Source organism: Alosa sapidissima, chromosome 21, assembly GCF_018492685.1.
Source record: "Alosa sapidissima isolate fAloSap1 chromosome 21, fAloSap1.pri, whole genome shotgun sequence".
NCBI lineage: Eukaryota > Metazoa > Chordata > Actinopteri > Clupeiformes > Clupeidae > Alosa > Alosa sapidissima.
Window position 1 is genome coordinate 6,204,487 of NC_055977.1, and position 12,406 is coordinate 6,216,892.

The 12,406-nt window shown below is 42.7% G+C and overlaps 1 protein-coding gene across 2 annotated transcripts; it reads left to right on the top strand.

The window, feature by feature from the left end:
• The first annotated feature begins 196 nt into the window (after positions 1 to 196).
• cdca7b (cell division cycle associated 7b) lies at positions 197 to 8,280 on the top strand. Of its 2 annotated transcripts, none has more exons than XM_042075691.1 (10): positions 197 to 271; positions 625 to 783; positions 1,261 to 1,392; positions 1,609 to 2,034; positions 2,335 to 2,394; positions 2,579 to 2,746; positions 4,427 to 4,570; positions 5,084 to 5,233; positions 6,957 to 7,093; positions 7,763 to 8,280. In XM_042075691.1, exons 1-10 carry the CDS (start codon positions 221 to 223, stop codon positions 7,782 to 7,784), a joined length of 1,449 nt encoding a protein of 482 aa, XP_041931625.1. In that variant the 5' UTR covers positions 197 to 220; the 3' UTR covers positions 7,785 to 8,280. The 2 variants fall into 2 exon arrangements, with proteins under 2 accessions (XP_041931625.1, XP_041931626.1); XM_042075692.1 differs by having other exon boundaries at positions 625 to 756.
• Positions 8,281 to 12,406: the final 4,126 nt, after the last annotated feature.

Below are 12,406 nucleotides of genomic sequence, written 5' to 3' on the forward strand. Positions count from 1 at the left end.
TACTCACAAAACGAATAGTTTCGAAATATTGTAACTTGGTCATATATCATGTATAATGTATAGAACTTATGAACTAGGAATGTTGTGATTAAATTGCCATTGCTGGGGTTTGTATATAACAAAAGGCACCCCTTTGTGTCGCTAGAGGTCCACATGCCTGTGTTGTTTTTTAAACCATTCATTCTTTGTGAGGCAGAAATTGCATGCTGCATGCTTAAACATGGGCAAAAGAAATAATCTGAAAAGGCGTAAAATGACCAAAACCACAAAGGTAAGTAGGGCCTATTGGACGATGATACACGATGATAGTTCTAGATTGGTTGATAAACCCTCTTCTCACTGACTTGTCCACGCTTCTTTTGATAAAGACTTGAATAGTGTACCCTAAGGCTAGCTATCTTTGCACCCCTTTGATTTGACAACAACTGTTTAAAAGCTTTTAGGCCCGACAATTATCTGACTTCAGTTAACTACTCTGTTTTTTTTAAAGCAGGTACAAAATAAGATCATAAAATTAGTTTCTGTGTTTACCATTGCCAGCTTGCTGTGTTATGCAATGTAGTGTAACATGATCAAAGCAAAACCATGTTGAATGTGTCTACATTTCTTCACTTTTGCCCGCAGCCTTCTAAAAAGGCTGCCGTAGAGGATGTATTTGAAAGCCCAAGTGAGGACAAGGATTTGAAGTCTGAGCCCCCTGTGGACCTCTCGGAAGACAGTCGGGATAGCCTGCATTCTGAGGACTCTGGGAAGGCTGTACGTATAGTGACCTTAGAACCTGAGGTGATGCTAGTGTACTTGTACAACACACTGTACTGGTACTACACTAAACCGACACTGAGTGTGTATTCTAGTGTGTGTGTGTATGTCTGTGTGTGTGTTTGTGTGTGTGTGTGTCCTGAAGTTGGCAGGATTTATTTTTACAGGGCGGGAACAGTTGACACCACCCCCTTCCTGCCATAAACTGTAATATGAAGCACAAGAGTGTGTAGAGCTTTGGAACGGAAGGGAATTGAATTGGTCGTCTTTAATATTCATCTTATTTCCCCTTTATGGATTAACACTAGGCCTTGTCCTGGATTAAACAAACTTCAATGACTATCCATGGATGGGAAACATGGTTGGGACGAGTCACTGATACACTCACTTTACTTCACTTCTATTAAGTTTGATTAAAGTCTGCAGTGACATGTCTGTCAGGTAGAAGTTTTACCATTCTGTCATTTCTTGATATTGATTCCTCATACAATCCATTTGCAGGATCTGTGCTTCCGCTCTAAGTACATCACAGACAAACTGGCCCACATCTTCATGGACACGGACAGTGATGAAGAGTTTGAGGGGTTTGCCAATGACGAGAAGACTTCACACAGGGGCCGGAAGAGAACAAAGGTATGAAGAATGATAATGGTACAATGCAGTTCAGTTGTTTTAATTAAATTCAATATATATAATATATATGTATGTGTGTATAATATATAGGATTATTGTATTATATGTGTGTGTGTATGTATGTATGTATGTATGTATGTATGTATGTATATGAGGTATCAGTACCGTGTCAACCAGATTATAGGTTCTAAAATATTTCTGTTGTCTGTTGAGCAGTCGTTGGACTCTGAAGAGGACAGCGAAGAGGACACCGGCTTTTATTCCGAGGGCGAGGGGGCTGTGCCCCCCAGGAGGCAGAGTTCCGGGCTGTGTGTGGCGTTTCGTTTCCCTGTCAAGAAGAACTCTTCCCTGAAAACCCAGGCGGCCGCGATCAAGCCCCAAAACGGCAAACCTGCCGTAGAGAGGAGCAGAGCCCCTGGGGGGCGGCAGACACGACAGAGGGCCACAGTCCAGCCGCCTAGTAGACCACAAAGGGCTGTGGTCACAGCAAAGTGGCGAGGTAAGGAGCTGTCAGATGAAGAGGAGGAGGAGGAGGAGGAGGAGGAGGAGAAGGTGGATGATGATGAAGCAGAGGAGATGCCTGAAGCGGAGACCCAGGCCCTCAGCAAGCGAGCCAGGAATATCCAGGAGAACAAAGCCATGGTGAGGATTGTCATGGTTACTTTGAACACTCAGGGCTGGTTTCACAAACAATGGGTTTATGCCTAGGTGTCCTAGTGAAGACCAAAAGCTTTTAGTTTAGGCCTGTTCTATAGAAGTAGGACTTGGTCTATAGATCTAGGACTTGGTTCTGTAGATCAAGGACTAGGTTCTATAGGCTGGCATCAGAGCGGTTTGTTTTTATAAAGGAGAATAGAAAATGTTGTAGTGGGGCATGCATGTGAACTTTTGTCTTATTTATGAATCATTATTCTCTGCGTTTGTCCTTTCCTCCATTTCCAGCTGGCAAAACTCTTTGCTGACCTGAATGCCATGGAGCAGATCTCCCCTCTGACCACTCCAGTAAGTTTTTATCAGTCACCATCATGGCTCCTTGAGTGGGTTTCAGCATGAGCTTTGTATATATAGACACACGCATTGTGTGTTACGGATCCATTTTAGGCGTGTGTGTGTGTACAGTATGTGTGTTTGCATGTGAACAGACCTGTTTGATCTCTTTAAATTAATACTGTGGCTTTGTGTCCAGAAAAAGAAGAAATCGCACCAGAAGAAATCCGTGTCTGAGGCCCAGGGCGAGAGACGGAACCCGTCGCGGAAGGCCCGTCCTCGCGATCACTTCGGCATCGAGGAGGACCTCCCGAAACTTGTCAAGCAGTTCACGTTAAAGAAGGAAGACCTGCGCAGGCTAGTGGAGGTGGGAAATGCAGATATGCATGGACAGACCCAAGAAAATACCAGATACTCCCCAACTCACAGACAGACATAGAAACAGACAGACAGACGTAGGCACAGACATACAGACATACAGACATACAGACATACAGACAGACATAGAAACAGACAGACAGACATAGGCACAGGCATACAGACAGACATAGGCACAGGCATACAGACATACAGACATAGTGTCCCAGTGACGCCACTTCCACTTGCCTCCATGGGACCTATCTTTCAAAAACAATTGAACGCCAGTCAATGGCGAAAAAGAAATTATTTTCTGGTCCCGGTTGACTTGTGCCTTGAATTACCCATATGATGTTTGTCAATTTTAAAGACAAATTTTCATGTAAAGACATTTGCAGTTTGTTTCATAACTATTGAATTACAACATTGTGAAAGATCGTAATTCCGACGACTACAAACCCATCAGTCGCGCTAGTGACGTTGGCTCATTCACAGCCACACTAGATTGTACAAGCATACCAGCAACAGGTCTTAATTGGAGACAGACAGACATAGAGACAGACAGACCGATACAGCAGTGTTTCCCACAGAATTGAATTGTATTTGTGGTGGTAGATGAAGGGGGGGGGGGCATTCTGTGTCATTCTGAGTCAATAAAATGAATAGCCTATAGTTATATTTTAACTACGAGAAGTCAATATTGACAAGTAACTGTAATGTTATAGTGTGATAACCTCGACAACCCAACAGTGTTCTAACGTTAGCGTAGGCAGCGTTCTCGTTGTCATGTCAAGACTCATTATTGATAGGATGCCTACTTGGTATTTGTTTCATATTGCAAAAACAAAACAAAGTGTTGTTTTGATTTTTTGCAGTGTCTACACACACACACACACACACACACACACACAGCATAATATAAATATATGCTGATGTGCAATTTAAACCCCACTTTTGTTTGTGTCGGTGCAGTTTTTGGGATTTCATTGAAACCAAGGAACTTAAGCACATACAGTAACCTAGTGCCAACTGCCACAGGGTAGTCCCTGTGCAAAGAAGTCCTCCATACATCTTACAACCTGAGGGACTTGCCATTATTTTCTCTTTCAATAAGTGGATGGAGGATAGTTCACCATGGTAACGGGGCACTGTTTGGACATTACTGTACTACACTGCATTATGTCCTATAGTACTACTATAAAATATCACATAGATTAATATAAGATTAGAATAGTACACATCTCGCTGCATTATGTCCTATAGTACTACTCTAAAATAGATACTGCTTCTTATATGCTTGCACATAACAGAGAGAGAGAGATGAAAAGGATTTCATCCCATATAAATTAGTACAACATTGACCACCACATAATGATTTTTTTATGTTGATATTGTGTTGGGCCTCCACAAGTAAGTCAATATATGGAAAACACTGTACAGACAGACCGGAAGACACAGACAGACACACACACACACACACACATACAGACACAAAAAGACACCCACAAACACAGGAATAAACTTTTAAGAACATCTTACAGCTGATTACTTGCATTGGGCCTTGTTATTGTCATTGAGTTGATGGTGATGAACTCTAGCTAGGGGACTAAGGGGTGGGAAAATGATGTATCTCAAACTCAATAAAGTGAGCGTGTTAAATAACTGTGAAAACCATTTCCAACTTGTTCAGAAGGTCGACTCCGAGTCTCATGGTGGGAAGCAAAAGCGACGCTCCAAGATGAACCGTTCCTACCTGCCCGTGGAGGACATCACCGAGGACGACCTGACCAACGTAGCTGACCGTGCAAGCGACAAGATCCTCGACAAAGAGAATGTACGCTACACTTCCTGACTTGCATACTGACATTCGTACTTGTGTTTGCTTCTGCGTATTTGCTTTTGCAACATGCTTAAAAACACTCACTACTGCTGACTGAATGATGACAGATGTGTGCCATTTATAGACCATTTCAACTGCATAAACAAACATGTGCATTCCTAAGCCATTTCCGGTGGCACAGAAAACAACATTGAGCTAATGGTAACTTAGGGACAAAAAAAAACATAACACTTTTAGTTTAGTGGAACCAAAACGTCTCCACTGCCTGCTTTGAAATTCTGTCAGCTGTCATGTTCTATATGTTTTTCAAATCAAGTCTTTTGTCAAGGTTTGTTTGTCTGAGTTTGTCATTGTAACGGTGGAGGGAGGGAGGGGGGGGGGGGGGGGGGGGTCAGTTGTTGCAGCCTATGCTTCGCGAACAGAGCACTTCAGTTGCGCCCCCGGTGTAGTCTGGATGTAGCTGTTCATTGTAGTGAAATTGAGCCCTGTTGTGTTGACTCCCCACAGGGCAGCACATGTCATCAGTGCAGACAGAAGACCCTGGACACCAAGACCGTGTGCAGGAGCCCTGACTGTGTAGGGGTCAAAGGTCAGTTCTGTGGGCCCTGTCTCAGGAACCGCTACGGAGAAGATGTCCGCACAGCACTCCTGGATCCTGTAAGCAAAACCTCTCTTGTTTTTTGTGTCTGTCTGTGTGTGTGTGTGTGTGTGTGTGTGTTTTCGTGTGTGTTTGTGTGTGTGTGACGCACAGTTTCTGATGTTTAGGTTTCCATATTGTTAAATCATAACAACTTATTAATCATCACTTTTATGGACATGTTTGATAATGATTGATAAAATACATTGTGTATTTTTACTTATAAAAGTTGTTTTAATATGATGCTGCTTTGAAAAATGTCATGCAGAAAACAGCTCTTGAGTACATTTTGCACCAATACAGAACTGTAACACATAGTAAAAACAAAACAAAGACATGCTCAGCAGAGGTACAGGAAGGAAATGAAATAACAACTCGTGTAATATGTGGAAGAACACATAACAGCTGAATTCTTCTATCCAACTGTAGTAAAAACAAAACAAAGACGTGCTCAGAAGCTCAGCACAGGAAGGAAATGAAATAAGAAGCCATGTAATGGAAGTGGAAGAACACATATATTGTGGTCTTCTGTGCCCCTAACTGTGTCTTCTATCCAACCATAGTTCATGAAAAAAAAAAACCCATAAATAACAAGCATCAGGACCAGCTACCGTATTTTCCGGACTATAAGTCGCACCGGAGTGTAAGTCGCACCAGTCAAAAAATGTGTCATGAAAAGGAAAAAAACATATATAAATATAAAATATATAAATATATATATGTTGCACCTGAGTCGCAGGACCAGCCAAACTATAAAAAAAGTGCGACTTGTAGTCCGGAAAATACGGGTACTTATGAGTGTATAAATCATGAGCCATGAGTTGAGACAAAATACAGGTGTGGTAGACAGTCTGTTAAAGCAACACCAAAGAACTTTTCCTCTGTCGCACGCACACTATTTGTTTATCCAGCACTGGCTTTGCAAATAACGATGTCAGACAAGGTAGAATATGCTGCGTGATTTTATGAAGGTACGATGTATTGCGACATCAGATGCAAGTCAAATTTGTAGTTTCTTATGTCTCACTCCATGGAACTACAGATCCGCTACCCGATCTGGCTAACTTACATAGTGTGGTTATAGCCGATAGAGGGCCGCGAAGCGAATGCAGAATTGCCGTTCACCCTGTTACGAGTTGATGAACCACTGAAACAATTTTGGAAACATTATTTTAAGGTACAAAAAAATCTTTGGTGTTGCTTTAAAACGTGCAGTAGCCTATCGTTGTAACATTAGCATAAGCGTCATGACTGTAACAGTTCTGAAATCATGATAGCCTTAAACTGCTTATCTCTTCATGTCTGAAGCATTTGGTCCAGTGGTCTTTGAAGTTGCTGCAGCTGCCTAAAGTTTTTTTTTTTGGGGGGGGGGGGGCTATATCGCAAAACCGCGGTAATTTCTTGCTTACCGACCACGGTAAGAAAACATCCATACCGTCCCAGCCCTACACACACACACACACACACACACACACACACACACACACACACACACACACACACACACACAGAAAAAACCTGCATAGTGTGCCTTTAATTCTGCAAACCTACCACCACATAGAATTTAATTCTGTGGGAAACACTGTTCATGGAAAAAAAAACATAAATAACAAACATCAGGACCACCTTACTTAGTGTACAAACCATGAGCCATGGGTTGAGATCTAATACGGGTTTGCTAGACAGTCTGTTAATGACTCTTTGGTGTTGCTTTAAATGACGACTCTCTTCTGTGGCCACCAGGAGTGGGAGTGCCCCATCTGTAGGGGCATGTGCAACTGCAGCCTGTGCCGCAAGCGGGATGGGCGCTGTGCTACCGGGGCCCTCACCCGCCTGGCCAAACACTACGGCCACGGCAGCGTCAGGGACTACCTGGACAGGTGGGTACGGCGTACTGAGATTAACAAGCAATGCCAACTTTAAAGGTATCCTTTTTTGTTACTGCACATTCCTCCAAGGAAGGTTGGCATATGAGTGGCTGTTCAGTTGGCATATGAGTGGCTGTTGAGCTCATATCCGTAATCTCTTGCCAGGATCGGGCGTTCTCCCTGACTGGGGCTACTGCCTTTACCGTTGTGTGGGGGAGTTCCTGGACTTAATTTAGCTCTCTAGTCTGTAGGGGGCTTGGAGGAAGTCTATAAAGTATGAAGAAAATACTTTGTGTGTGTGTGTGTTTGATGTTGATATTGGTGGTGATAATAAGTGAGAACTAAAGCACATCAAAAGGCAACAGTGAAACATTTTTTTTCCCCCCTAAACGATTAAGTGAAGGGAGGCTCGTTCTTTGGTTAAACAGACTTTGAATCACTTCCTGCCTTGAGGGGGTGTAGAATGTTAATTTTTGGGTACAGAAATGATGAGCCTTGATGGTGTGTATCATTGTGTAGTGTAAGGGGATCAGACAGGACGTGGTTTTTGCAATGAGGTGTTTCTATTTTTATATTGTTTCGTATGAGCCGTAAGGGTTTTGCATGCTGCCTATGCGCCCGGATCCTCCTCTCTGATCGCCCCTTAACAGCTGTCTCTCCTTTTCTACCTCTCTTCCTCAGCCTCCAGAAGCAGCTGTCATGAATGCACTTTTCACCTGCAGAGGGCGCTCTTTCCCCAGGACCCCGGCCAGATGAGGGCCTCTCTCTGTTTTACGCCCCACACAAAGCCAGTCCGCACAGAGCAGGTTTTTAGTGGTGGGCCTGAAATTTTAGCCGTTTTTTAAAGTTTTTTTAAACTTAAATATTACACTTTAACATAACTTGAACATAATTGTTCGTTCTCACCGTTAATGTTTTTAATTGTAGACACAGGAATATAATTCCATTAGATTTTAAACATTATAAAAACTTTCAGTACATAAGCACAACAACGGTATCAATAGTTTGTAAATGATGTGAATGTTATGATGTCACAAAAGGAAATATATGTATACAGTTTGTTTGTTTGTTTGTTTTTCATTTGTTACTTAACCCCCCCCCCTCTTCCCCCAAATATTCCATGTATGTTTGGTATGGCCGTGTTCTCCGTTACCACCAGAAGTCTTTATAATCAATAAAGATGTAGCCCAGTCTTTTAATCTACCTCCTGTGAATATTTTGTTCTGGAGTGAGAATTACTATGGTTTACAAGCGATTAGAGTAATTTTATTTTAAAAAACGATATCTTTGTCATTTCCATTTTCCTTTAAATTGTAGGTCATAGTTATTTCCCATTTTGATTATAGTTTATTGGAGCTTGTCAGCAATCTATTGTTTTTTTCGACCTTCTAGGACATATGGAACTCCGTTAGGAGGTTGGATGGTTTACTTCAGAGCCATATAAAGGTACCTTTTATATGGCTCTGGTTTACTTGCCATAAATGTAGCAAAGTGTGTTCCATGCCGAGTGTTCCATCAAACTATGCTCATTGGAATACAGTGCCATGTCTGCTGACTATGAGTTGTGACATAACTAAAAGTAATGTTTTAGATCTTGTGTATCAAATCGCATTGCATTGATTGTCATGATGTATAGGTTCCGTCTCACCGATGCATTTCGTAAGGTGAAGGAGTACATGACCAATTCCAGAGGAGGGCGCTATAGACCTTTTCAACTGCATAAACAAACGTGCGCATTTTCAGTGGCACGGGAAACAACATTGAGCTAATGGTAACTTGACGACAAATTAAAAAAAAAAAAAAGTCAACATTTTGTAGGGCATTACACTAAATTCTGATTTATCATTTCAAAGTATCTGCATTGGTTTTGAACGTTTCAACCAGAACCCTTCTAGGAGCAGATTGAAAGGGGACTATAGGTATTGTGAAGTGAATTGCCATAAGTTGTGCTGCTGTTGTTATTTTAGGTACTTGCACTTGTCAAACTGACTTAGCTACAGCTTAACGTTAAAGTTAAGAAATTTGCACCTGAACTTGTGAATTAAATTACTTCATTTAACATGGCTGTCATTCAGGTTTAAAAAGTAGTAGTTTTATTTTGTTACAAAACTGCACATTGTCTCCAAAACCCTAGGTTGCAAAAGTAGCCTCAAAGCTGTATAATTTGGTTTTCTTACCAATTTTTTCTTAAAAGAAAAATGGGAAATGAAAACAATTTATACAGGCAACATTTATTTGCTATTGATTGTAAAAGGTTAACTCCCGGATCCTAACGCTCACACTGACAAATACAGTTGTAAAGGATATACACCCAACACTGTAAAAACTTTTCATGGTGGCTGCCTTTGGTTTGCCTTTGGTTTGGTTTGGTTCTTCTGACCAAAGATTCTAGAACCCTCCGCTCCAGAATCTTTGGTTCTGGCTGAGAGAGAGGGCGGTGGTGCACAGGTGTAGGCATGGCCAACTTTTGGTTCAGTGAAAGGACCATTATTCTCCCAGGCCCTTCAGGGCTCTCATTATGTTTGACCACAAAATGACCTTTGTAAGGCATTGCCTCGGTCAAGCCAGAGTTCTATCAAAGTCCTTTTAGGCAAGTCCCTCCACTCGGCGGCCATATGGCAAAGCTTTTTGGGCACCCATCCATTTCGGCAGAAATGCGCATGCGCAAGGCTTCAAGACCCCAATCTTGCTCCAGCGGCGAGATCACGACACATGATTGGCACGATGTCTTCACATGTCTTCCCCTGGGGATCAATAAAGTATCTATCTATCTATCTACATGTCGACGTTTTGCTGAGGAAGGGGTGTGATATGTGTAGCGTTACAAACTAGCCCCATGCATTTCTATGGAGGATTTTTTGAGTGCTGTGTCTCATTAGAAAGTCTCTGGTTCTTTCTAACTAACACCCAGGGCTTGCTGCTGGTCCAGGCTGGGGGCCCTAACATACTGATTTAGTTATGATTGTGTTGAATGTCTTAGTATATACAATGTTTAAATAACAACAGAACTGGTAATGCAAACAACTTTAAATATAATAAAATAAAGGCCTATGACTTAAAGCAACACCAAAGATAACCGCTCTATGCAAGTTTACCAGATCGAGTAGCTGATCTATAGTTTGATGGAATGAGACATAAGCAACTACAAATTTGACTTGCTTCTGATGTTGCAATACACCATACTTTCATAAAGTCATGCAACATACTCTACCTTGTCTGTGGACATCGTTATTTCCAAAGCCGGTGCTGGATAAACTAATAGCGTGCGTGCGACAGAGGAAAAGTGCTTTGGTGTTGGTTTAATGACACATTTTCGCTATGTATGCATTTTAAAATATTCAGCTCTATCAGTGGTACCGCTAATTCCTGACATGGCTAGCTGAGCATTTCAACTTAAACATTTAAACTGATAAAAACAAATGTAGTCAAAGAACACTGTGTTTGTCCAGACACAGGATTGTTATAATTGTAGTTTTGACAGATTACTGAAAGAACCCCACCCTGAAAGACTCAACTGTTCATTTGAAAACACAATATTGACCGAGACACTATGGCACCTCGTAGTCACCTGTACGTCCAGCTGATGAGTAGCCTTACCTGCATTGACCTCTTCAGTCACACACCCTCAGGGTGTGTGTGTGTGTGTGTGGAGAGAGAAAGAGCTCTGTAACAATCTGGCTTCTGGCGGTAAGCCTTCAAAGGGATGCGCTTGGGAAATGTTAGCCTTTCGGCATGAGACAGGACGTCACATAACCTTTTGAACACTCCGGCATTTTCGACCTGTGACTGACCTCTTGCCAACCTTCCTGTGACCTGCATCTGACACCTCGGCTCTGCGGTGTTGAAGTTTGTCTCTCCTGGAGAAGTGAATAATCCACCGTGTAGTTTGCTGAGCATATCAACCCATGCATTGTAATATTACTATGTCATGAATAAAAATGCAAAGGTTACAGATTTTTATCAATCTTCTTGGCCTTCTAATCTGTGAGTGTCACAGATAAATGTTTAGGCGTTTTTTTTTTTTACCAGTGACTGACCTGACCTCTTGGCAAACTTCCTCTGACCTGAATCTGACATGTTGGTTGTCTGCAATTCTCATGGATCTCCTGGGATTGTGTGACCGACTCTCTTTGAGTAATCCTCCTGTGTTCATGTTTTGTTTTTATTTCTTTTGCACTAATGATGCTTATGAAAATTCAGACCACTTCACGGGTCAAGAGACCAAAAATATTTGGCTAAGATGAATGGCAAACTTCCATTTTACCCCATGTCTTCAGTAGCGGATCCCAACGATTTTCTACCCAAGACTTCAACATTGTGCCAAGGTTGCAACCCCCCCATAGTTAAATTACAGTGAAGATGTTTGTATTGTGCCAGCTTGGATAATGTGTGAGAGCCTTGTGCTGTGGAGCGTTTTTTCTCCAGCGAGCCTCTTCAGCTCCTGTCGGAGTGGCGCTGCACGTGCTTTCTCCCTGCTAATTAAGTGGAGGGATCCACACGCTGCCGCTTCGCTATGCTGCCCACCGACGGGGTGTTTGCGGGCTTTGCAGAGGCTCTCGCAGTGGCAAATGGCTCAAATATAGTCATTTCTCCTCTACCACCTTGTGCCACCCACCCCACCCCATCTCCCGCTCTTGCCAATGCTCTGGGCTTGATTGTTTGTTTTTGTTTGGAGTTGTCGCGGTGAGAAGCACCACGACACCACTTCTGTGAAGCTTCATGCAGACGGTTGCCGAGCGCAGAGGCAGATATTATCTTCGGTCTCACTCTCAGCAGTGAGAGTGGTTTCTTGAATCACATGGAGACATATATAACGACCCCACACTCTGCTTCATGAGACATGAGAACCCCACACTCTGCTCCGTGAGACATATGAGGACCCCACACTCTGCTCCATGAGACATACCATATGAGGACCCCACTCTGCTCCGTGAGACATACCATATGAGGACCCCACACTGCTCCATGAGACATACCGTATGAGGACCCCACACTGCTCCGTGAGACATATGAGGACCCCACACTGCTCCGTGAGACATACCGTATGAGGACCCCACACTGCTCCGTGAGATGTATGAGGACCCCACACTGCTCCGTGAGACATACCATATGAGGACCCCACTCTGCTCCGTGAGATGTATGAGGACCCCACACTGCTCCGTGAGACATACCATATGAGAACCCCACTCTGGTATGGTGGTTCTGGTATGATGAGGCAACATCATTTCTATGGTGTCCCATTCCAGAGAGATGGATTTCATACAGTTACCTCAAGGGATGCAAAACAGGACACAGAATACAGCAACAATACACAACTGGCTTGTG